The sequence below is a fragment of the Vidua macroura genome, assembly GCF_024509145.1.
Source record: "Vidua macroura isolate BioBank_ID:100142 chromosome W unlocalized genomic scaffold, ASM2450914v1 whyW_random_scaffold_68, whole genome shotgun sequence".
Lineage (NCBI taxonomy): Eukaryota > Metazoa > Chordata > Aves > Passeriformes > Viduidae > Vidua > Vidua macroura.
This window is the reverse complement of record NW_026530538.1, coordinates 1,231,391-1,257,227: the sequence shown is the minus strand read 5'-3', so window position 1 is coordinate 1,257,227 and position 25,837 is coordinate 1,231,391. Positions and strand designations below refer to the sequence as shown.

Sequence of the window (25,837 nt, the reverse complement as noted above, 5' to 3'; positions counted from 1 at the left end):
CCAAAGGGCTATCTTAGGCTATCTCTCCTGGTACTCTTTTACTCCCTTTTTCTTCTTTTTTTTACTGTTTTTCTGTCCCATTTTCCAACATCTTATCTATTAATCTCATGCATCTGTTTCCCACTTTCTCTAACAACCTGAATACCACCTTCTTTCAACTACCCACACAAAAAGTCCTTTTTCTCACAATACTATTCAACACAATACACCTCCCTCCAAGAAGATAAAGTGAAGCTCAAAATAAACAATCTACATTACATATACTTCCATTCATCTCCATCTACTCACCTTTAGTTTTCACTCACTCTCACATTCACACCCTCAGGCCTGTTCATTCATACTTCTCGAACTTCTGCCAGGGGATCCTCAGAGCCTACCTCACAAACCTGGCATTCCCCAGGTGCGTTTTACCCCCCAGAACCTTAAGTAGTGACACCCCTAAATTTCTCACTGACTTAGGGTCAGCACTTCATACATTTCCCTTTATTTTATTGCACAGAGGAAGGAAACGTCAGCACACCTCTTAGACTTACACGAAGGGAGTTCTGTTGCCAGAGAATCGCGGATCATGTAAGCCTCCACCCTGACCCCTTCCACCTCCCCGAGTTTTGGCTATCCCTCTTCCCTAGAGATAGCCACAGAGTCAGGGGCTCGGACCTCCGCACCTTGCCCGATCTGGACCCCCCACCCCACCGGGGGAATGGGTTACATGACAACCCTGCGCAGCCGTGGTGCTAAAAGGTCCTACGATACTGAGTCATCCTTGCTTTGGGGTCAGCTTCTCTGGGCTTCAGTAGCGCCAGGCCTCCGGGAAGAGCCCTGAATTTGGTTGCCTCCGGTGCCAATTCACCTTTGAGGTTGGCTGCATGCGACTCACACCTTGTAGTCACACCTTCCTCCTCACACCCGGGGGAACAAGGCTTGTTTTGCGGGTTTTGCCTCAGCCCCCACCCGCAGGGGAAACAGCTTGTTGGTGCGGGACCCACCCTCACACACACAAGAGACAACAAGTTACCTTTTACTTTAGGTGTTACTGGCCAGTGCCAGTGCGCTTGGATATCCCTCAATCCAGCTGCGTTGTCCAACCCCAGAGGCTCTTGGGCCTTTTTTTTTTTTTTTTTTTTTTTCTTCCAGCAGACTTTTTAGGGGCCCCTCCCACACATTTTACCTTTTATTTTTACTCAGTGGATACCAAATGGATTCTGCCAGTAAAAACCCCTCTTCTTTACCTTTTCCCCAAGGGGTCCCACTCCTTCCCTGAGACCCAGTCCCAGTTTCCCCAGGGGGATTCTCTCACTCTTTTGTTATCATTTGCTTCATCTCTTTACTGGCCGCTTTTCTCGCGAAAAAGATGGAAACACAGCATGGGAGACCCCGCACTAACTTGGCAAGTCTGGGATAACCAGCCCACCTCTCATTTGCACACATTCATCCCCCCCTTATCCTCCCCGTCCCAACAAATACTTACCTATTCTTTGTCCTTGGGTCTTTGTTCTTCCAGTACACTTTAGTCTTAGGGGCTAATTACCATGCTTTTACGGAATCCTTTCCCTAGTCTTTGTTTTATCGTCTCCTTTTGTCCATCAGATAGTAACCTGCCTCTGTCGGTAACACCAGGGGAGCACAGTGAGGCTGCCTAATCAGGGCAGGACGCGTCTTCCTCACCCTGACTCTCCTAAGGCACCGGCAGAGAGGTGTTAGAAACCATCCTCTGTTACCATAATTGTGAAAAATGCCAATCACTTGATTTTTAAAATTTTAAAAATTTAATAATAAAATGGTTATAAAAATAGTAATACAATTAGAGTAATAAAAATTTAGAGTTAGGACAATTACAAGACAATAAAAAAACAAAGAATTACGGACGTCCGGATGTTTTTGGACACGAAGCTGCCAAAAACATGCCTTGCGAACAAAGGAATAACCCTTAAAAGCAATAGCCTGTTGCATATTCATATATCTCATACGTGATGCATAAATTCCTTGAAAATTAAGAATTTTTCTGGTTTTTGTCAACTTCTTCCCCTTAATCCTGCTGGTTCCATAAAGACGGAGAGAAGGTAGAAGAATATTTGTCTTTTCCGATAAGGAGGCCGTAACTCTTTACGTGTCCTGTCTCTGTTATCTCTGTGCAAAGAATTTCTTGATTATCTCATCTCTCTCTTGAGCTAGTAAAATATCTTACATCGCATAGTTTCTATTTTAACATTATGTTATAACCTAAAACTATATTTAACACACTACTTAAGAGAATTAATACAGCATAATTTTCTAACATTACACATATAATATTCATTGTAATATTTGTGAAAAGCCAATCATAAAATATGCATTTTTCACACGGGTAGCCAGTGATATGGAGCCTATGGGTAACTCCCTCAACCTTATGCTCAAATATAACTGTGAAAAATGCATATTATATGGCTCTACGCAGATATTTACTATATGTACTATGCTAGGTTGGAAAGTTATGCTGTATTAACATTTTAATAATATAGTAAATGTAGTTTTGTAAATAAGATTGAGCTTTAGTAGTTAAAATAGAAACTATGTGTGTGAGATATTCTTTTTATTAGCTCAAGAAAAGGAGAAGATAATCAAGAAATTCTTTGCACAGAGATAACAATTACAGAAACCCCTAAATTTTCCAGAGGAGAGGAATTTATGGCTTTCCTTATCAACAGAAACAAACTTCTTCAAGCCTGACTTAGACTCGAAGGTGCCTGGGGATTAACAGAAACTTTTTGGCAAGTACCAAATAAATTTCTTGTTTTAAATAAAATATATGCATAATCATGAAGTGTTTTGTATATGCAACAGGTTACCCCTCTTAAGGAGTAAATTCTCTTTTAACGGGGTCCTTTTCCTGGCTCATTTTTGTCCAGAAAGAGGTACCCAGCCCAGGCGGTAACTCTTTGCTGTTATTGTCTCATTAATTGTCCTAACTCTAATTGTCTAACCTTTATTACTATACTTGCATTATTATTTTTATAACCATTTTATTTTTATTAAACTTTTATAAATTTTTAAAACAAGTGATTGGCGTTTATTACATAACAGTGTCAGGAATAACAGTCCTGAAAAAGGCAGCAGCCTCCCTGAACTTTTAACCAAAAATAAGAGTAAAAATCTGGGCTCCCTTGGAACGAAATGGCGCCGCCTTCCAGGGTGTTGCCATACAACAAAATGGCAGCCCCCTACAGGAAGTTGCCGTACAAGAAGATGGCAGGCCCCAGTCCTGAGCATGCGCAATGCCCCAGACACCATTTTGTGACAACTGAGACTGCCGACCTCTGACTACAGCGCCACCTCTGGCCGCTTCTATTATTGCTAGGAAAAGGGAAGATAAAAAGTAGTGCAGTTCTATACAGAAACGCAGGTGAAAGAAACAAATCTACAGGATGCAGCTCAACTATGTCCAAAGAAAGAACCAAATTTATTTCCTCCAGATGTAATGAACAGTTTCCACGTGTTCCCCAGAGATGCGGGCAGGGCCTTCTTAGTTCCCATGACAACACTAAAAAAAACTACTAACTCTAGCTAAGTTCGAGCCCCCTGCCCAGCTGATCTTTTTATTAAAGAGCTGAACATTAATAAAGGCATTAGCCCTGTTCATTTCACAGATACCAGACACTTTTTGAATTTTCAATCAAGTAATCACTGAGAAAAAGCAATCCTGCAAACCCAACCTGCAGGAAGCCCAGAGGGCACAGATGCAGAAATAAAACAAGGGATATCTGAGCCATTCATTTCATCCATAGACTGCCTCACAGAAGCCATTACTGCAATGCGAACAGAAGCCATCAAAACATGCTTCAAATGTGGGAAGCCTGGACATATAAACAAATATTGCTCAGGACCCACAAAAAATACAAAGTAACCTAATCGGTGTCCTAAATGCAAAAAGAGAAGACACTCTATGTGATAAGTTAGAAAAGACTCTTTGTTCATCAAGACAGAAAGGAGAAGCCTTGTGTAGATAACAGAAAACCGCCAGACAGAAACTAGTTAGTATGTTGATTACTTAAGCTGGTTGTGTAATTAGAACTTAGGTGCATATGGAAAAGACCATTACAGGGCCGTGGACTTTCACCAAGGAAGAAGAGAGGAGCCTTCCTCAAACGACCACCAGAGAGTAGAAGACGACCCCCTAGCAACAGAGGGCTCAAGCGCAGAGTACACCCAGAGATACCGCAGCCCCGGAGAAAAAGAGTATAAAAAGACTGCGGGAAGGGGGAAACAGTGTGAGCCCTTTGCGGAGCGGGGACTCCCCGGCTCCACCCAACGCTGTTTGTTTGCCATCGCTTGCTGTAATCAATAAATTTCTGATTGACTCTTGAAAGGCTGAACAAATTATTCGCCTCTATTTATAACACTCTACAAATCAATGCCATTCTAAATATGACATAGATGGAAATCTTCTACCGGGAAAAGTGTTCCCAGCAAGTAAAACCATGTGAAGATACAAGTAATAGTAGTGGCTCAACCATCCAAAATTTCTCCAAAGACAGAACAGTTGGGGAACTTTTATCAGATCCCACTAGCAAAATCATCAGCTGTTTCCCTAATGATTCAAAGTTTTAGGGATTACTTATAGTGAGCTTTTAACCTCTGTTATTTCTGTCTTCTATAGGTAACACAAAAGAATAGTGATTGCTATTAATATCAAACTGTTTTAAAGTTTCTGCTTTGTTTCCTTGATACATGAATGTTTAAAAAATATTGTCTTAACTTCCTCAAACACTTGCTGCTGATATATTAATGTGAATTAAGTGATTTTTGTGATAAGCATTATTTAAGAGATATTGTTATAGTATTTATAGACGGCTTTCATGTCTTTTACCATCTCTTTTTGTGATCAGTTATAAGACACGTGTTGCTTCAGGGTCCTACTTTTGTTCTCTAGCTGCTTATGCATCTCTTAGACCAGGTTAGCTCACTGGCTAATCTCTGCGCTAACTCTATGGTTTGACACAATGCTGTCTCATATTTTAAGTATTCTTCAGAGTTCTAAGTAAAGATATTTGAGCTTGGTTGAAAGCCTCCTCCAGACTGCTAGTCTTGTGGCTTTCTTCACTCACTATTACAGAAGAACTCCAGCAGAAAGTCCAACTGCAACACTAACTTCACTCTTTGGGTTTCGTGCTGCGTAATCAGTCTCTCATCCAGCTGCACTTCCTCTACCTTCACATTCTCAGTGTCCAGATCCAGCCTCGTAATCCTGTCTGTGACCACTTTCAGATCTTTGAAGAGGAGGTTTGCTGTGTTTGAAGCATCTTTATCCTGAAGGAAACTGTGGAGGGATTCAATTACTAGATGGTTTGATTATTCTTTAACCCTAAGGTTTTTACTTATAACTGCTATTCTTCAGAGCTCTGTTTTAAAATGTATTAAGTGACATCCACCAATTAGAGTTTGGGCTGTGGCCAGGCCCGAGCTCTACCTGGATTGGAAATTTGCCAACAAACCCAGATGTTTTCTGCATCAAAACTAGATTCAAGTAATTTTGGCTTGGCAATTTGACATTATTGATATGACAGCTGAACCTACTTTTAGAGTGAGCTTGGAGAATCATTATCCGGACATGATTTTCCAATTCTTCACTGATTTGAGGTTTATCAGCTGTTGCAGACTCTGGGATGACAGTTCAGTGTTATAGTGCTTAGTAATTATATAATTTCACATGTGTTATTGATTGTGTGTATTATCTGATTAATTCCTAATTGCTGTCAGTTTCTTCTTCACTACATGCATTGTTTTGCTTTAATGTTTCCTCATGCTAATACCAAAGAATGTTAGTAATGACAACTTATGTTGTTATCTTACCTATCTCTATACAATTTTTCAAAACAGAACTAATCAATATTTTGTTTCTCATATCAGGGCCCATTTTTCACTTCCAGGTCTCAGTAGCACTCATTTTTCCCTCATAATCTGTTTCCTTTGCATCAACAGGTGGAAGAACTACCTTGGCTATCAAGGCAACCTGTAGTAGGCCTCACAGTTTTTACTGATGCCAGTTGAAAAACTTGTAAAGCAGGCCTTACTTGGCAATACAAAGACAAATGGCTCAGTGAAATCCTTGATGGGCCACGGGACTCTGTACAGGTTCTTGAGTTACGTGCTGCTATCAGTGTTTGAAAAATGGCCAAATGCTCCTGTTAACATTGTTTCTGATTCTCTCTATGTAGTAGGTGTTGTTGAGCGCATGGAGCAAGCATTACTGAAGGACATTCAAAACCAGTGGTTGTGGCAACTCTTTTTGCAACTATGGCAGTTACTTAATTCTCGCAAAGAGGATTATTTTATTACCCATATGTAGGAATGTGCCCTGTCTTGACAGAGTGACCAAATTATCCTTTGTCTCATTATAAAGGAAAAAAGCCCAGAAGTTTCTCTCCTCAATTTGGTAAAAAGACACCTCATAGGACCTCTGGGACTTCACCTCAAACCTAGGGCTCCCAATTGGACAGAAGCCAAAAGGTCCCGCCTAAGTAATTCACTAGAAAAAGAAGAGAATAAAGGAAATAATCGCTTTTGTGGAGTGTTTTAGCAGGAGCAAGAACCTCTTGGCCCTGGCTCTGGTTTTCCTCTGCAAGAGCTTTGTTATACTGCCTTTTATTAAAACTTTTCTGTTTCCAACACTACCTCAGAAGCCATCCTGTTAATTTTATGCCATTTGAGGTAACTGAGCTATCTCGAGTGTGATGGGTTCTCTAAGAGCTCATAAGACCTGGCTTGAGGATACAGAGTCACTCTGGATTGATGGGAGGCCTGGCCTTAGGAAACGTGAAGGCTGACCAACTGGTGGCACCACTTTGGGCCTCTGCTTCTCCCAACATTGCTAAGTTTGGCCAGGCCAGAAGGGCTCGCAAGTTTTTTCACCAAAGCTCAAAAGTTTTATACAAACAATTTGGGATATCACTGCAGGATGCTCAAGGAATTATCACAACCTGTCCGCAATGCCAGGGTATGATTGGCGGATTGGGTCCTGGAGTCAACCCTTGCGGCCTGGGTCCCTTACACTTATGGCATACTGATGTAACTATCTATGCCCCTTTTGGTCGCTTTAAACACATTCATGTAACCATAGACACGTTTTCTGCCATGGTTTGGGCCACTCCTATGACAAGTGAAGGGTCTCGTTTTGTCATTCGACACTTGTGAGGCTGCTTTGCCATAATGGGTTTGCCTCAGGAAATCAAGACAGACAATGGGACAGGATATATAGCCCAATGGACCCAAGATTTCTTGGCTTGTTGGGGAGTGAAGCATAGCACAGGTATTCCAGGGAACTCCACAGGACAAGCTGTCATTGAAAGGACATATCAGGTACTGAAAGGACTGCTTGATAAACAAAAAACAGGGGAGGATGGGCTGATCCCGCAGGACAGAGTGCTGAAAGCAGTTTATGTTATGAATAATCTATGGTTAGTAGGTGATTGAACCATCAACAACCAGCGCTACCTGAAACCATCAATTGTCCTCAGAACTGTGAACACGTTTGCTATCCTTGGGTGAGATTAGAATGTTTGGGGTGTGAATCAGATAGGTGGTGTGAGTTTAGAGGAGGAAGCTTCCCAAGGTGTATAGAGTGTAGACATAAGCACACCCAAGAATTCAGTACATGGGTGGTGTTATCCCAAGCAACAGGAATAACGGTTAATTCCCCTGAAACCTGTTGAGAAGCGTTGAGCTTGTTTGAGAATCAAGAGCAATTGTAGCAGGCTATTCAGTGGTATCATAATGAACTTCGGAAGCTCGAGCAAAAAGAGAGAGAGAATAAGATCAAGGCTACTGAATGTGGGAAAGGAATATGTATCCCTGGGACTTGGGGAGTTAGACCAGATCAGTGGGAACAAATGAAGCAGAGGTAGGAAGAGAAGAAACAGAGAAGACAGCATAGGAGAAGGGCTCAAAGAGCAAGAGGCACAGTCAGTTTGGATTTTATCCCTGATCTCATAGGGGGAGGGTTTTTTGCCAATGATAAGGATGAAGAATAGTCTTAAATTAGATGTGTGGGTTTTTAGGAGTCTGTTGTGATGCACTAAATAGCTTATTTAGTTGTTGTTTTGCACTGGGTGATTGGGAATTTGCACTGAGTAGTTTTTATATTGCACTATGTCACATTGGTCTATTCCACACACCTTTCCCCTCCCTCCCCAAAGCCTCAGGTGTGATGGTCTCTCCCTGACCTGCTCCCCCCTCCCCCTCTCCTCACCTGTGTCCCATTGGATATGGCTTCCCGGTTCCGCCCCACCCCTTTTTTCCCTGGGCTCAAAACCCCCCTGGACGACACCTTCGGTCTCTTTTTCTCTCCTGGATGCCACCAGACACTTTGGCCTCTGTTACCCCCTGAGGCGTCACCTGGATCTGAGGTGGCTCCTGATAATAAACAGGATTTAGTCCCTAGGAGAAGAGCGCCTTTCATCTTTTATCTGTGTCCATGTAGGATTCCCCCTGCCCGTGCTCAGAGGGGACCAAAGGGAATTCCTACAGGAGTCTCCCTCTGTTACTTGTGATATGTGGCAACATCTGCAGTGCAGAAGAAATTAACCCGCCAGGATGGCATTGACAGAATATGTGGCTTACTTGGGCCAATGCTACTGGGGTGGATTCCTTTTGTTTATCCTTAGCTATGCTGAAGATCCTTTCCGTACATGTTTAATTGGTATCCCAAAAAGTAACTTTACTGGTTTTGCAAAATGGGTAGGAGTTGGAGGAAAACCATATGTGGGAGCAAATATATCAAGCGCAGAGAATCGCTGGTGTAACATAACTAGAGGTGGTACAAAATTGGACATGTAAAAGGTTGGGGATTAAGCCGAACGGTGAGGGCTTCCAAGCAGGTATGATAACACAATCAGTGAATGAAAGTGGACTAGAGCCTCAAGAACTAGACTTGTTAGGATTGGTACCTAGGAATTATTGCTTGTTTTTTAAGTACTTTTTAAATGCAAAATCAACTGATATAAGCGATGTCCTAGTCCCACGTCCCAAAACTAATAGTGTCATCCTTAATTCCAATTCTCCATGGTATAAGAACGTGACCAAATATTGCCACAATTGGACTTATCCTAGAAGTGCTGGTGAAAATGCGACTGTAAGAAAGCTTCCACCAGGTGTCTTTTTAATCTGTGGGGATAGAGCATGGTCTGCAATTCCAAGAAAATGCTGAATCAGACTATTTGGAGAGCAGGACATAGCAAGAGAACTAAAAGAGCAATCACAAGCTTAAGACCTGATTGTGACAATCACGTAGAGTTTTGGGGTGCTCCAGCATGAATAATAGCATCATTCCTTACTCCAGGTGTCGCTGCTGCTCAGGCTTTGGGTACGCTTAATAAGTTGGGATGTTGGACAGTCAAACAACTAAACATAACTTCGGCTATTTTAAATCAGATGCTCACTGATGTAGATAGTATTAGACATGGCACACTGCAAAATAGAGCTGCTATAGATTTTTTGCTATGAGCACGGGTGTGAGGAATTTGAAGGAATGTGTTTTATGAACCTCTCTGACCATTCTGCATCCATTCACAGGAAACTCAAACAATTGCAAGATAACATGAAGAAATTGACTGTGAATGACTGGGGTTTAGATGAATGGTTTGAGGGATGGGGAATAACTGGATGGTTGAAAGATATCATAAAGGGAGCTTTGTTATTACTAGTAGTCATTATTATATTGCTTTGTGTTATTCCATGCATAATAAAATTGGTGACCCGCTTGGTAAAAAATACAGTAAAAAGGGTTTGGCTGGTGCAAGAAGAAGGGGGAATTGTAGCAATGTATCTGAACAACTTAGGCAACATTGTGCCCCAACCAAACTATCTCTAGTTATTCTTATCAGAGCCCTCTGGAATTCATCAAGGTTACTAAGACATAAACTGTGCTAAATTAAGAAAGAAGAGGCTAAGAAACAGAATACCAAGACCGCAAGAACTAGATAACAGAGGACTGTGAACCATCTGGACTGTAATCAATCACATACTCTGAAGAGTGTGTGCAGAAAGTGTGGACAAGATAGAAGCACCAATGAAGAAATGTGTGACTAGTGTGTGGAGTAGTTTTAGAATGTATAAAAAAGTGCATAATATAAACAATAAACAGCTTCTGCTTCATCATATTGTTAGTCGTACAGGAGTCCTGATTCCTGCAGGCTTCCTTTGGGGTTGGTCCCCCAGTGATAGGAGAAGTTAGTCAAATGTTGGGAATTGTTTGGGATCTGTAAATTCCCTATATACCCCAGTTGAGTGGTAAGGCTGAATGCATGAATGGAACCCTCAAAATACCGATTAGTAAAATTTGTCAGAAACATCCATGACATGGGTTCAAGTCTTGACTATAGCCTTACTGAGAATCTACATGCAACCCAGGCAGAGAGATAACATGAGTCCTTATGAAATATTGCATGGCAGGCCATATCAAATTGTGTATATTATGGGAGAAATTAATATGAGGGGAAAATTGACTTGCAGAGGTCAGCTTTTAAATTCCACTTTGCAGAAACTCCAGAGATTCATCATGTTATCTAGATAAATAAGACCAGACACACCTGCCCATCTGTTTCAGCCTGGAGACTATGTTAAATGGAGAGACAGTAACCTTACAACCTAAGTGGAAAGGGCCATTCCAAATCCTGACTACCCTCACCGAAGCCAGAGGTGCTGGCAGAGAACCTTGAATTCACTGCTCCAGAGTTAAGAAAACCTCTGTTCCGGAGACAGCTGGAAAACAGAGACTGATACAAATCAGGATGATGTGATTTAAATTGTTCTTTTGTGCCTCTTATCTGCACAGTTGGTAACCATGATTCAGATTTGGCCCTAAAATTTTGTATGTAGCTCTAGTCCAAAATGTATCCAAAAACTCTTCATAAGAACAACTTGTCAGGTTGGTATTGGATCATTAACACTGGTTGTTGTTCGTATGCAGATCAGAGTGAAAGAATTATTAAGAATTTGGTTGAAATCTGAAAGCAAAGTCAAATTCTACACCAGGTAGCTCTCAAAGGAGCTCACTGAACCTTGAATATCTTCAGTATACTCACTTCATGGTCACCAAACTGAACCTGGATAAAAGAAATGTTCATAGTAGTTATTGTTCTAGTTGGCAGCTGTATAACAACTAGTGGGATGGCTGGTTGTGTAAACTAGTGGTATGGTTAAATATAGAGACGAAACAAGATAGAGTCTTGTTAGTCTCTACAAAAAGGGGGGGAATTATGCTGTTTGGGTTTTGCCTTTTTTCTATGTTCTCTGTATTCTTCGCACATATATTTGGAGCTTTGTAGCCTATTGTATTAGTGACTTGTTTTTCCAGTACTTTTCCATGGCCTTTCCCTAGGCAGAAAAACAAAACAAATTCCAGAGCTCCAAGCCCCAGGGGGCACAAGGCCCCAGGACTATCTTAATTCTTCCTGGGAACCAAGGCCAAGACCAACTCTCAGAGATACATTTTCATGGACAAAGTACAGCTAGTGCTGAGGGGGGACTCCAGAGAAGAGGCTTAAACTGGGGGGAAATTGAATCACCACTTGTCCTCCTAATTGGTGCTTTTTATCAATTATGCTAATTCCCTAAAACATATAAATATGCACTAATCCCTGGGAGGGGCGGACTTTTGTGGACATCTTTCCATAACTGCCTCTGAAGGCCTTCAAATAAAGATCCCCTTTTATATTACCGCCTTACTAAAATTATCTTGAGTTTGATTTCCAGGTTGGGAAAAAGGCAACACTGCAGCTGTCCCCTTTTCGAACTGCTTACAATCAAGTTAATTAGGAAACTGCCCTGCTTCATTAACTAAGGAACTTGATTAATCAATTTGCCAAAAGTAAAGACTGTGGCAAGGAATCAAGTATCTATCAACCAGAGTGTGAAGTGGAAAATCCATCCTTAATTTATATACAATACTGTGATCAGAACAGTTTGCCAGGCTCTTTCATCAAGTATACTTCCATTTTATGACCTGCCTTTCGGAGACGCGTTTGGGGGAGGGGAGAAACAGGAACCCAACAAATTTACCAATTAATTAAATATAAGTGCCTTTTCCCATGCATCTTTAACTGAAAGCATTGACTTTATACAGCAAAATTAAACCCCAGGCCTACTAAATGTCATTTCAAGGCAGCACCTTAGACCCTTGTGTCCTCTGTTGCTGCCCCTGCATACAGAACAGCAGATGAACAGGCAGCCCTATCTTTTAGTTGATCATACAAATCAACCAAACAAAGGGTGTCACCTTGAGCTACAGCACTTTTTTATTATGCAAGCAGGATGGACATATAGATTTACAAAACAGTAAAGAACATGCATGAAAAAGACTGCTTATTCCTCACACTACATGCTCTGTGTCACAGCTCTTCACATACTGCTCTCAGAAATCACAGGCACATTCTTGTCATTCATATTAACATTTGAAAGAAACCCAAGATAAACACATTGCCCTGCTAAAAATTGAGTCACTAAGAGAAAATCAACTGTGATGAAGTTTCACAATTGGCTTAAGCCAATCTTTGAGAATCCACTTGCCTCTTCCTCATCCACCCAAACATTTTCATGACCCCTATGACAGCAACTAGTCCTCAGGTAGCTGCAAGATCAGCTGCATCATATCTCTGTCTCAGTAAAACTAACCCTACAAGAAAGCCCATCTGCACAAAGCAGCAAGCTGATCCAGCTGATTCCCCAGCCACGCACACATCGATGCCAGCAAGAACAAGCAGGTGGGAACATCCTATTCTGCAAAAGTACAACTTCAGACAAAAATTTCACCCTCAGCCAAGCTGGAAAATGATGTTATTCTTTTCCTTCAGATTTGCTTTTTGCTAACAACAGAAGCAAGACAATGCTTAGTATCATTATACCAATACCCCCACTGGTCACACTGAGTAGTACTGTTTGATTTTTCCCAGTTTTTACTTTTATTTAGATTATAAACACCTTTTTTTTCTATGTTAATAGAATGCTTGGCTTCTGTTCTGCAACAATACATATTTACTGATAAAATGCCACGCCCAAAAGAAACATGGACTCTTTAAACACTAAGATATCAAACTAGTATGCCCACTTTCTGGTGGAGATCAGAACATGCACTAATCTTAGCACAAAACCTACTCACAGGTTGTGCTGTACAGGCAATGCAAGTGGGTAATAGCCTCACATGTCCTACTTGAAAGAGTGCAGAGAAACAATCCATGATATAAAGAAACATCTGAGAAGTGAGCAGTGGTAAAAGAAGCCAATGAGTTTGATACCAAGAAGGTTAATGAAATTTCTACAGTAACTGTGAGCTTTTAGTAGAAAGACACTGTGACTGTGAACTTTTAGCAGAGAAGACAGGCATGCAGAAATTGTTCTCCAAGCAAGGACTTTGGAAGATAAAGAGGAGACATCTGGTTTAAGAATGCAGCTACAGCCAAAACAAGCACTGAGTTTGGGAACGTGGGGAACATGGGGAGGATTTTTATGGTAATGGACAAATTATAATATGCGTGTAGTGACTGTATATTAGCAACACGTTTGTAGAAATCAGGGGGGCATGTTAGGAAGGAGTGATCCTTCATGCCCTTCTAGGCACATGAATAAATTATGCCCTCTTTAACACAAAAAGCAGGTGTTAGGGAGTCTCATTCTGGTTTTCAGAGATTTGGTAACAAATTGACTGACTGAACTACATTTCCAGAGACAAGACCACACAATCAGACAATCCATCTTGATGTGAAACTCTGAAGCACTATCTAATGGGCACACACTTTGATATAATTGAATTTGTTCAGTGCCAAAATCACATTTGTCAGTTTTTGTGTCTTGCCCTCCGCATTTAATTTCAGGAGGTTGGGAGACAGCACATGTTGACAGATGACAAAGGATGGAGAAGTGAGAGACTTTGCCTGCTAAAGGGCATCTCTACCACCTACACTATACTTGGCACAGAAACTACCAGACTCTGAAGACAGACATGGGTATCACATGCAGTTCACAGAAAACCAAATACTCTTGAGACCGAGGCGATGAACAGACATGGAAACTGAAGGCAGAGAGATTCTATTTCAGACTTAATTCCTGTCAAAAGACTGTTTTGTTTATACAGCTAGGCCTTGCTTCTTAAGAGCTACTGCATGAAAGCCTCCTACTATGAATAATAACAGAACATCTAAAATGAAAAAACAAAACAAAACCAAAAAACACCGTCCCTTGCAGGTCAGATCATTGAGTGTGGCTTTTGGGAAAAAAAAAAAACCAACAAAAACAAAAACAAACAAAAAAAAAAACTTGAAAAAACTTGAGGCAAAGAAACAATCACACCTAGTGATATACTTTGAGGTTTTAGAGCTGCTTGATCTATACATTCTCTACAATGCTCAATTCATTTCTGTGGCACTAACCAACCTGCAAAGAACAGGTTTGGGATTTTGCACTAATTCAATTAGAATTTCATATATGACATTGAAACCTCAGCCAATGAAGTTAGGCCACTAACTCCAGCAGAGAAAGCATTACTTAAGAAGTATGATCTCCTCCATTTATTAATCACATAGTACATTATTTTAATATTTTCCTGTAAATGGATGCTTTGGAAATATGAAATCTGAAACATGACAGAGTCTGAACAGATTTCAAATTTTGCTAAAGCATGTAAAGATACATAAGCAAGGGAAGTTATTTAAACACTGAAAACAGATTTAGAGTGAAAAAAAAATTACAAACTGGAAAAGCAAAAGAATAATCCTGAAGATCTAAATTAATTTTTTTCAGCTTGGAACATTTCTAGCTACTCTGAAGAATATCTGGAGTTTAACCATAGTTTTTAGTTTTGTAGCAACTTTTTGAAGTCACAGAATCACAGAATCATTAGGGATGGAAGGAACCTCTGGAGATCATCCAGTCCAACCCCCTGCTAAGGCACAGCCACCCAGAGCAGGTGACACAGGAACATGTCCAGGTGGGTCTTGAATGTCTCCAGAGAAGGAGACTCCATGACCTCCCTGGGCAGCCTGTTCCTGTGCTCTGGTATCCTCAACGTAAAGAAGTTCTTCCTCATGTTGAGGTGAAACTTCTTGTGCTGTCGTTTATGGCCATTGCTCGTCATCCTGTTACTGGGCATCACTGAAAAGAGTCTGGCACCATCCTCTTGGCACCTGCCTTTGAGATATTTATATGCATTAATTGAGATCCCCTCTCAGTCTTCTCTTCTCTAGACTAAACAGGCCCAGCTCCCACAGTCTCTCCTCATAAGAGAGATGCTCCAGACCCAAGTCAGCAGCACAGAACCATACGTAAAAACCAAATGGCAAAAGACTGAGCACAATAGTCTTACTAACAAGTTTTGCCAGGCATGTTAGCTACCATTTAGCAAAGCTAACATAATTCATTAACTTTACATTTGCAGGACAGGAAGAAAGATCGAACCCTACTGTTGCTTGCCATCCTGCAAATAGATGTAAATCGCTCTATGTGGATTAGACAGATACTGCATGAGATATAGGTCTCATGTTCAGGTTTTGGGCCATACACATAGTGCCATGTTTTCAGATGAAAATGGGTGATCGTTAAGCATTACCTTCATTCAAAATTAATTGTGCACAAATTGGAATCCACACCTAATTTCCTAATATATTCCTTGGCTATCTACATACTTCAATTATGGTGTCATTTGGGGGTAGAATAATTAACAGCGAGAAGCAAAAGACAGGTGGCACTTACTGTGTTGCATTTTGTCCCACACACCACTTGCCGGTGGTTCAGCCACTGGGAGGCAAATACTTTATTAAGGATTCCAAGGTGAAATTCTCTCTCCTTCAAGAGGCTGGGAAGCTGCTGGGCTGCATATCCATGCAACAAGCGGTGATAGCTGGACTCATTCTGCATCCTGACCTCTCTACCTTTCAGGTAGTACACCACAGACCTTTTCACCTGGTGGAGTCTTTTCCTTTTGTGAACTGAGTGATCCCACTCATACTGTGGAAAAGAAGCATTAAACTTAGATAAAGCAACTAGAACAAACCTAAGACACAAGCCATCTAAATTCAAATATATTCTCAGCAAAATACTGAAGCCTTCCAAACTACCCATATAATACCATACACGAAGGTTAACTCATAAATTGTGATAAAGCCTTCAGCAACATAAAATTAAACATAATTATTTGCTAAAGAAGTAACACTGCCATAATACTGAAAACAATCCACCCCGGTTCGGCACCGTTGGGACACCGAAAGCTTATAGGAACAAGAGGAAGCCAAGAAGCACTTTAAACGGAAAAGCAGCCCCGACAGCCTCCCGGCGTGAGCTCGGCAGGTTTGGAGGTGACACCGCGCAGGCCATCTGATAGTGACCACGCCGTTCATCGGCCTCCTCCGGCCCGGCCTGGGGTGGCCTCGCAGTAACGCTCAGCTCTGGGACGGCGGGGACTCGGCGGTTACGGGCCGAACAGAGAGCTCCCGGGGCCCCGGGGCCACCGGGGCAAGGAGCAGAGACGGGGGGAAGCTGCCCGCTGTATCGCACCGACAGCCACTGTGGCCGGGACTACTCCTTCCCACCATCTCCCCCCCAGGACACCTTCCCCAGGCACCGAAAGACCCCGCCCTTTTCCCCTACCTCAACCGGGCACCGGGACACGGCAACCCCCAGTCAGGGTCACCCCAGGCACCGGCATGTGGGCTTCTGCCCTCATACACCCATTCCCGCCCCCCAGCCTACCTGCTCCCCCTGGAGCCCCCCGGCGGCAGCCGTCGCTGCTTTCCGCTTCCTGCTAACTGTTTTCCGGGCCATAGGAGAAGGAGGAGAAGGAGAAGGAGGAGACGGAGGAGAAGGAGGAGAAGCCGAGAGCCCAACCTGGGCCCCACATGGAGCAAGAGGGGCAGAGGGCCACCGGGGTACGGGGCAAATAAGTGCGGGGAGCCAAGCCCAGTCACTTCGTCACAGACCCTACCGACTGCGCTTCACGACATTTTCTCCGAGGTGTTTTTACGACAGTCGCACCGTGCCTTTGCGACGGCTGTCCCACCCTGCCCGAGTCTCGTTTCCTAGCAACCGGAGGAAAGGAGGGCGGCGAGCTGGCTCACCCTCTGCGGCTGCCAGGCAGCGTGGCCATATCGGGGGAGGGGCGGCGCCCCCAGCGGAGCTCAGAGTGAAGCTTCCCGGCTTCGCCACTTGTCCGTTCCCCGCTGCCCTGCACGGGTCGGCGGCTCTCGCTGGCGGCCTCCCCGGGCCCCGTCAATTTAAGCATAGGAGAGGCCCTGTATTATAACACCGTTTCCAGCTACTGTGTAGCAGATTAATTCTACCCCAGTCCAAACCAGCACAGTGATCTTTTACTGAGAGACAGCCTGTGAGCATATTCCTGTTGATTGTAGCATGCACAATCTGAAGTTCTACATATCTCCTGTGGGAAAATCTGACCACAGTGATAAGAAATGTGTGCTAATGTCTTTACAAAAAATTCTGTGAGTGAAGGTGTGGGTGTTAACGTCTTTGAAATGGGTCTTTATGTCTCTACAGCAGGTTTGTTACAGGGCCCAGACAGCTTGGCTCCTGAAACAGACAAGTGGGGTCTACACAAGGCTGAACTTCTGAACTTTGGGGTAAAACAGTAGGTTCAAGGGGGGATATGTGGTAGGCAGTTCGGGAAGGCTGTACCTTCCTAGTACCTCCGCCAGTGGGGAAAAGAAGAGTGGGCAACATGCGGCTGGGAGTTTAGGATAAAAGGAGGCTGTGCCTGAAACAGATTTTTGGAGTTAAGTTAACAAAATGAATTAAGCATTTATAATTTAGCTTGTAGAGGCATGTATTGAATTTTAACCTTTTACTTAAGAAACCTCTGCCTGGTACAAAGGGCATAGGAAAATGCAAATTTCTGAAGCTTCTTGCATAAAGAACAATACCAGAGGAAGCAAAGAACCCAGATAAAGGGGCTCCTCTGTCTCCAAGCCTATCAAGACTGACAGACGTACTCAGATAAGCACCAAAGGACCAAAAGCGCACGCGCAGAGAGGAAAAGTTCAAAAGTTCAGCCATGAGGAAGACCACAATCTTCAGCCTCAGGACCACCGAGAGACCCCCGTACGACCACCACAGCAAACCACGCGTGCCCAGAAGGGCGTGGACTTATTTAGCATGAGAGGCGAGGACAGGCGGGGCCAGGGGTTGAATATGCATGAAAAAGTTGTGCAATGTATTGCATATGGAACATCTTTGGGAATAAAGGTGTGGGTCAGACTGAGGCTCGGGGCACAAGTTTTGGAGAGCTATCTCACTTGTGCCGGGCGCTGACATACATACCCACTTCATAACTACCCCAGGTTATGGAGTCTATGTGAAAAACGCCAATCACTTGGTTTTTAAAATTTTTAAAGTTTAATAATTGTGATAAATTGAGGCGAATAATTTGATTCAGCCTTTTTAAGGTCAATTAGAATTTTATTAATTACAGCAAGCAGTAGCAAGCAAAACAGCGCTGGGTGGGTAGGGGTCTCCTAACCGCCCCTCCTGCAGTGTCCCACACTGCAGTGCCCCACGCCCCACTCCCCTTATTCAGTCTCTTTTATAGTTTCTTGGAGGTTTCTTCATTCGCGTCTCTTGCGATAGCGGTGGGCGTAGCTTGAGCATCCCTCTGCATCGTATCTGCGTTGTGTCGAGGCAGGTGATCGTTGGTTTCACAATCAGTTCCGGACAGTGATGGGCGTACCCGGAGCACTCCTATGTTGTCTAGTCCGGTGGCCGTTGCCTGGTGGTCGCTGATTTCACAATCAGCTCCAGCCATCCCCCAACATCCTTAGCCTGTGTCTGCAAGAGAAGCTAAGAAAAGCTCCCTAAATGGTGATTAATCATACTTGTGGTCTTGCGTTTTGCAATATGTCTATAGCCTTGCAATATGCCTATAGCCTTGTGGTTTGTAGCAGTTGCTTCTTTATTGTCCTTTTTTTAGTAAAACCCACAAGTTGCTGTTTCCCAACTTCACAGATGCTTCCCCTATCTCCTAACAAGCAAGCTAGTCCCTCATACTTTAATTTTATTTTTCCTCCTTTAATATTCCAATTCCTTTGATGAACAAACAAGTTACCACAGTTTATCACAATAATAATAAAATGGTTATAAAAATAGTAATACAATTAGAGTAATAAAAATTTAGAGTTAGGACAATTACAAGACAATAAAAAGCAAAGTATTACGGATGTTCGGATGCTCTCAGGCACTTAGGCCACGACAAGCATGCCTTGTGAACAAAGGAATCACCTTAAAAGCAATAGCCTGTTGCATATACAAAACACTTCATGATTATGCATATATTTTATTTAAAACAAGAACTTTGTCTAGTACTTGTCAAAAAGTTTCTGTTAATTCTCAGGCGCCTTTGAGTCTAAGTCAGGCTTGAAGAAGTTCATTTCTGTTGATAAGGAAAGCCATAAATTCCTCTCCTCTGGAAGATTTAGGGGTTTCTGTAATTGTTACCCTTGTGCGAAGAATTCCTTGATTATCTCATCTCTTTCTTGAGCTACTTACAAAGCATCTTACATAGTATAGTTTCTATTTTAACATTGTGTTATAACCTAAAAATACATTCAACACACTACTTGAGAGAATTAATACAGCATAACTTTCCAACATTACACATATAATATTTATTGTAACTATTGCGTAAAGCCAATCATAAAATATGCATTTTTCACAGTCTATTTATTTATTCCGCGTATCACTTCATGCCCACCAAAACCCCGAGAGAGAAAACCCCATGGGCATGTGAAAAACATGTTCACTCTCCTGTGAAAATCTAAAAAGTTTAATAAAGGACAATAGGAGACAAGGACCATAGAGCAAAGGTTAATAGGGCCGAGTGCATCTTGGCACTCAGCCAAGACCTCACCTGCTAGTTTGGAAACACCCTTTATATACCATTTCTATTACATCAGCCTATTACATATTCATGGACCCTTATCCATAGTAAACTTTCTTCCCAAAGTAGTTTACATGTTCCAAGAACTGTTTAGCATGGCTCCTCCTCGGTTCCACCTTTTTATAGGGATATAAAATTTCAATAGCCAAACCGAATTTTACTTCTATATCTTTTATTTTAAAGAAAGCAAGCAAACAGCGCTGGGTGGTCGGGGAGTCACTGTTCCACTAACAGCACACACCACTTAAAAGTTCAGCAAAACATATATAATGTTTTTAAGCCTACAAAGGATTTTCCAGTGTGCTTGTGTTAGTCTGATGCAGCAAATATCAGTAAGCTGGGATCAGCAATTTCATAATCTTTCCAGGTGGTCGCTGGCTTCCTGTCCTTCTTGTGGTCATCTAGAGGGAGGCCTTACATGGGTGTCTGTGGGAGGGGCCCCTGGGCTGCCCTGGGAAGTTACACAAGTATAAGTGAACTTTTCCATCAGATGTTATGCCCTCCCTGATCTATGTCAGTCAACAGTTAGTTTACTCCCCTGTTCCAGAAAGTTCACTGTTCTCGTTACCCTTATTGGTTCTTTCTATAAAGCCACTCCTTTCCCCTCTCTCCATTGGTTTTGTGTATGTTACTCCATCCTTGTTCCTCCCCTTGGCCTTTCCCCTGTTGGTTCGTTTGTACCCCGACCACTCCTACCCCCCCCGCCACTGCTGTGTGCCGTGTGCTGTGTGCTGTGTGCCCCGCCTTCCCTCAACACACTCGGAGCTGTCTCCCCCTGCGAGCAGTTGTCTCCCTGCTCCGCTCCCACCTTCCTCTCCCTCTGCCTCTCCCACAATAAACCCTCTTGGAATACAGCAGCCTGAGCGTCCTCCTGTTTCTCTGGTGGAGCTATCCATTACTATCTGGGCACCTGCGGATCAGCCAGCTGCGGGCCACCCTGCTGGACCGGATCTGCGGGCGTTATACAGGTGTCTGCTACGTGATTTTTGTCAAGTGCATCAAGCTTTTTATTATATATAAGTGTGAAAAAGGCCAATCACTTAGTTTTTAAATTTTTAAAAGTTTAATAATAATGAAATGGTTATAAAAATAGTAATACAATTAGAGTAATAAAAATTTAGAGTTAGGACAATTACAAGACAATAAAAAGCAAAGAATTATGGATGTCCGGATGCTCTTGGGAACTGAAGCCACGACAAGCATGCCTTGTGAACCAAGGAATAACAATTAAAAGCAATAGCCTGTTGCATATTCATATATCTCATACATGATGCATAAATTCCTTGCAAATTAAGAACTTTTCTGTTTTTTGTCAACTTCTTCCCCTTAATCCTGGTGGTTCTGTTATGAACAGTTTCCAGGTGTTCCCCAGAGACGCGGGCAGGGCTTTCCTAGTTCCCATGGCAACACTAAAAGAAAACTACTAACTCTAGCTAAGTACCGATATTGAAATGCTAATTAGCTAATTGCTCTGTTTGTTTTCTCTAAACTACCTGGGGACAACCGGCCTCCCACCCCTCCACGCTGCCACTCTGAGACTAACATGCAAATAGAAACCCCTTAGGATCATGGGAGTATTTTTAGGAGGAAAAAAAGAATATAAATCAAAAACTGAACACAGTAGAGGAGTCTAGGCAAACGCCCTAGCTGAGGAAGAGGGAAACACATCCCCTGATTGACTTTTAACTGTCGCCATCACCTAAGAAGGAACAGACTATATTAGGCTCTGAGAAGCAGGGCGATAGAGAGACAGAGAGCCCTGGTGCTGCCACCACGGAAGGAGCGGGGACAGCTGTTGTTCTGGACTTCAGCAACAGACTCTGCATGCCACGCCTCCTCATCCTCGGGCCACCGGTGTGCCACAAGGAAAGGAGAAAGGACAGCTGCTGCTCGGGACTCCAGTGACAGACTCTGCACGCCTCCTTTGCTTTCGGCTGCCTGGGAAAGCTACGACCGCGGGGGCGAGCTCTGCGTCGAGCCCCCTGCCCAGCTGATCTTTCTAATAAAGAGCTGAACATTAATAAAGGCATTAGCCCTGTTCATTTCAATTTGGGGGCTCGTCCGGGATAGCCACGCCCGAAGAGGACCCCCAGACAGCTCGACCACCTGCTTCGAGGGACCCTCGGGAGTCGCTGGCTACCTTCGGACCCTAGGATCAGCGTGAGACAAGCAATGCAGAGGAGCGTCGAATTGGTAGGAAAAACCGGGAGACGAGCGAATGAGTGAGTGAGTGAGTGAGACGGGGGCCGGCAGCTCGGACCCCCGAAGCGAGAGGGACCCGCTAGTACCGCGTTTCCGGACTCCTGCGAAGGGGCCGGCCGGGAACGGGGGGAAGCGAGTGGAATAGAGGAGTGACTGAGGCATCTCCTTAGAAGTAAAGCAGGCCCTCCTCTGAGCGTGTGGAGGTGCCCTATGGGCAAAGTAAGTCCCTGGCAATCAGGGCAAAGGGAATATCCCCAGCAGGGCAGGTGGGATGTGGAGGTCCTAGAGGACATGTCCCCGGCGCCGGCAGGATGGGATAGGACGGCAGGTGGGATGTCCCTGGCAGGTAGGGTGGGGTATCCTAGCAGGCAGGAGTGGCATGTACCTGGCAGGTAGAGGGCATGTACCTGGCAGACAGAGAGCATGTCCCCGACAGGCAAAAGGCATGTCCCCGCCAGGCAGGACAGGACAACAGGGCAGGTGGGATGTCCAAGCAGGCAGGAGCGTCATGTCCCCACCGGGCAGAGGGCATGTCCCCACCAGGCAGGACAGGATAACAGGGCATGTAAGGCGGGATGTCCTAGCAAGCAGGAGCAGCAAGTCCCGCCAGGCAGAGGGGATGTCCCCAGCAGTCAGGACAGGATAACAGGGCAGGTAGGATGTCCATGGCAGGCATGGATGGAGGTCCCCATCAGAGCAGATAGGGGAATGGCCCTGGAAGGCAGGGCAGGATGTCCCTGTTAGAGCAGGCACTCACCCGAGTAAGCAGAAAGGCAGGAAGGCAAGCAAGCTAAGCCCAGTAGGAGAGTCAGGCAAGGGGGCTTGGCCGGAGTTCGAGTGTAAGGCTCGGCAGGACGTTCGACCTTACCTCGGCAGGGAGACCAAGCTTCCCAAGCCTAGTAGGAGAGTCAGGCAAGGGGGCTTGGCCGGAGTTCGAGTGTAAGGCTCGGCAGGACATTCGACCTTACCTCGGCAGGGAGACCAAGCTTCCCAAGCCGAGTAGGGTCAGGCAAGGGGGCTTGGCCGGAGTTCGAGTGTAAGGCTTGGCAGCACGTTCGACCTTACCTCGGCAGGGAGACCAAGCTTCCCAAGCCTAGTAGGAGAGTCAGGCAAGGGGGCTTGGCCGAAGTTCGAGTGTAAGGCTCGGCAGGACGTTCGACCTTACCTCGGCAGGGAGATCAAGCTTCCCAAGCCTAGTAGGAGAGTCAGGCAAGGGGGCTTGGCTGGAGTTCGAGTGTAAGGCTCGGCAGGACGTTCGGCCTTACCTCGGCAGGGAGACCAAGCTTCCCAAGCCTAGTAGGGTCAGGCAAGGGGGCTTGGCCGGAGTTCGAGTGTAAGGCTCGGCAGGACGTTCGGCCTTACCTCGGCAGGGAGACCAAGCTTCCCAAGCCTAGTAGGAGAGTCAGGCAAGGGGGCTTGGCCGCAGTTCGAGTGTAAGGCTCGGCAGGACGTTCGACCTTACCTCGGCAGGGAGACCAAGCTTCCCAAGCCTAGTAGAGGCAGGCAAGGGGGCTTGGCCAGAGTTCGAGTTTAAGGCTCGGCAGGACGTTCGACCTTACCTCGGCAGGGAGACCAAGCTTCCCAAGCTTAGTAGGACAGTCAGGCAAGGGGGCTTGGCCGGAGTTCGAGTGTAAGGCTCGGCAGGACGTTCGGCCTTACCTCGGCAGGGAGACCAAGCTTCCCAAGCCTAGTAGGAGAGTCAGGCAAGGGGGCTTGGCCGGAGTTCGAGTGTAAGGCTCGGCAGGACATTCGACCTTACCTCGGCAGGGAGACCAAGCTTCCCAAGCCTAGTAGGAGAGTCAGGCAAGGGGGCTTGGCCGGAGTTCGAGTGTAAGGCTTGGCAGCACGTTCGGCCTTACCTCGGCAGGGAGACCAAGCTTCCCAAGCCTAGTAGGAGAGTCAGGCAAGGGGGCTTGGCCGAAGTTCGAGTGTAAGGCTCGGCAGGACGTTCGACCTTACCTCGGTAGGGAGACCAAGCTTCCCAAGCCGAGTAGGGTCAGGCAAGGGGGCTTGGCCGGAGTTCGAGTGTAAGGCTCGGCAGGACGTTCGACCTTACCTCGGCAGGGAGACCAAGCTTCCCAAGCCTAGTAGGAGAGTCTGGCAAGGGGGCTTGGCCGGAGTTCGAGTGTAAGGCTCGGCAGGACGTTCGACCTTACCTCGGCAGGGAGACCAAGCTTCCCAAGCCTAGTAGGAGAGTCAGGCAAGGGGGCTTGGCCGGAGTTCGAGTGTAAGGCTTGGCAGGACGTTCGACCTTACCTCGGCAGGGTGACCAAGCTTCCCAAGCCTAGTAGGAGAGTCAGGCAAGGGGGCTTGGCCGGAGTTCGAGTGTAAGGCTCGGCAGGACGTTCGACCTTACCTCGGCAGGGAGACCAAGCTTCCCAAGCCTAGTAGGAGAGTCAGGCAAGGGGGCTTGGCCGGAGTTCGAGTGTAAGGCTCGGCAGGACGTTCGACCTTACCTCGGCAGGGAGACCAAGCTTCCCAAGCCTAGTAGGAGAGTCAGGCAAAAGGCCAAGTAAGAGTTTGGGCAGGACTTTGCAGGGGTACAAGGCTAGAAAGTCCATCAAGGAGTTCAACACTTAGGCCAAAGAGAAAAAGAACAGAAGACAATAGATGAGAGTGTGACTAGTGATTGTCCTGGCCAAGAGACAATGTAAAGTGCCAAGAGGGGAATTTAGTTAAAAGAGATTAAGTTTAGTCAAGTGATTCAAAATACGAAGTTGGGAGGGGTCAGATGAGCTTTAGCTGCCTGTCAGTATATTCCATTTTATATAGAAGCACCATTTAAGGTATATATTTTTTTGGTTTTGAGGGCTGAAAATGGGAAGAGTTTATAGTAAAGGAGCAAATCCTTCCAAAGCAAAGAGAATTCCCCCTAACAGCCCCTTGGGGCAACTGTTAGACTAATGGTATTCTCGGGAGACCATGAAGGGTCTAGACAATTGTCAGATGATAAATTACAGTATAGAAGTATGGCTGAAGTTAGAATTACAGGGAGAGTGGCCGTGGTATGGAACCCAAGATCAGTGGCTGTGTAATCAGTTAAACCAACACCTAAAGAAAACAAACAAACAAACAAAAACAAACAAACAAATAAAAACCCGAGAGGACCTTGATATAGAACAACTCTCTTTTGCAGCTTGCTGGCTGGAGAATTCTATAAATAATGAGACTGAGAATATGCAAGTTACAAAGAAATAGAGAGGAAGACCAAGGGAATAGAGAGGGGGAGACTAGAAAAATAAAGGAATGGGACCCCCTCGATTGCCTGTCCCCTTCTGCTCCTGTTACTTCCCCAACAGTTTCCCCAGTTGGTCCTTCAGCCCCTCCTATTAAGTCCCTGATTCCTTTCCCCCATTTTCCCACCTCTGTTTCATTGTCCCTTCCCTTAGTTTCCTCAGCCATCTCCCCAACTCACTCTTCCTCTTCTCCAGCTGGAGTTTCCTTGCCTCCTCCCACTTGGGAGCTGAGGCCACCCTTGCCCAGGGTTGGTTCATCACCTGGCATGCCCCCTGGCCTCCAGTGTCTCTCTCCACTACTATTTCCCTGCTTGGTGCCTTAGAAAAAGGGCCGTATTGTAGCACCCGATCCAAAGCACCAAGGGTGGAGGGGCTCTTTCCCCTTAGAGGGGTTCCTGTGGGTAGAGCAGCTGGGGGAGTTAGGTTTGTGGATGCACCTTTGGCAGCTTCCGAAGTCCAGGGATTTGGGAAAGAGCTAAGAAATTTAGTGGAAGACCCC

At 44.8% G+C, this 25,837-nt stretch overlaps 1 protein-coding gene across 1 annotated transcript in view; it reads right to left on the bottom strand.

Moving 5' to 3' along the window:
- Positions 1 to 16,912, bottom strand: part of LOC128822758 (DDB1- and CUL4-associated factor 12-like) — a 119,843-nt gene extending 102,931 nt beyond the window's left edge. The window contains exons 1-2 of the mRNA XM_054004566.1: positions 16,708 to 16,912; positions 15,712 to 15,966 (exon numbers count right to left, since the gene is read on the bottom strand). Coding sequence (XP_053860541.1) covers positions 15,712 to 15,966; positions 16,708 to 16,779 — 327 coding nt within the window. The 5' untranslated portion in view covers positions 16,780 to 16,912. The remainder of the gene's footprint in view (positions 1 to 15,711; positions 15,967 to 16,707) is intronic.
- Between the last annotated feature and the right edge of the window lie 8,925 nt (positions 16,913 to 25,837).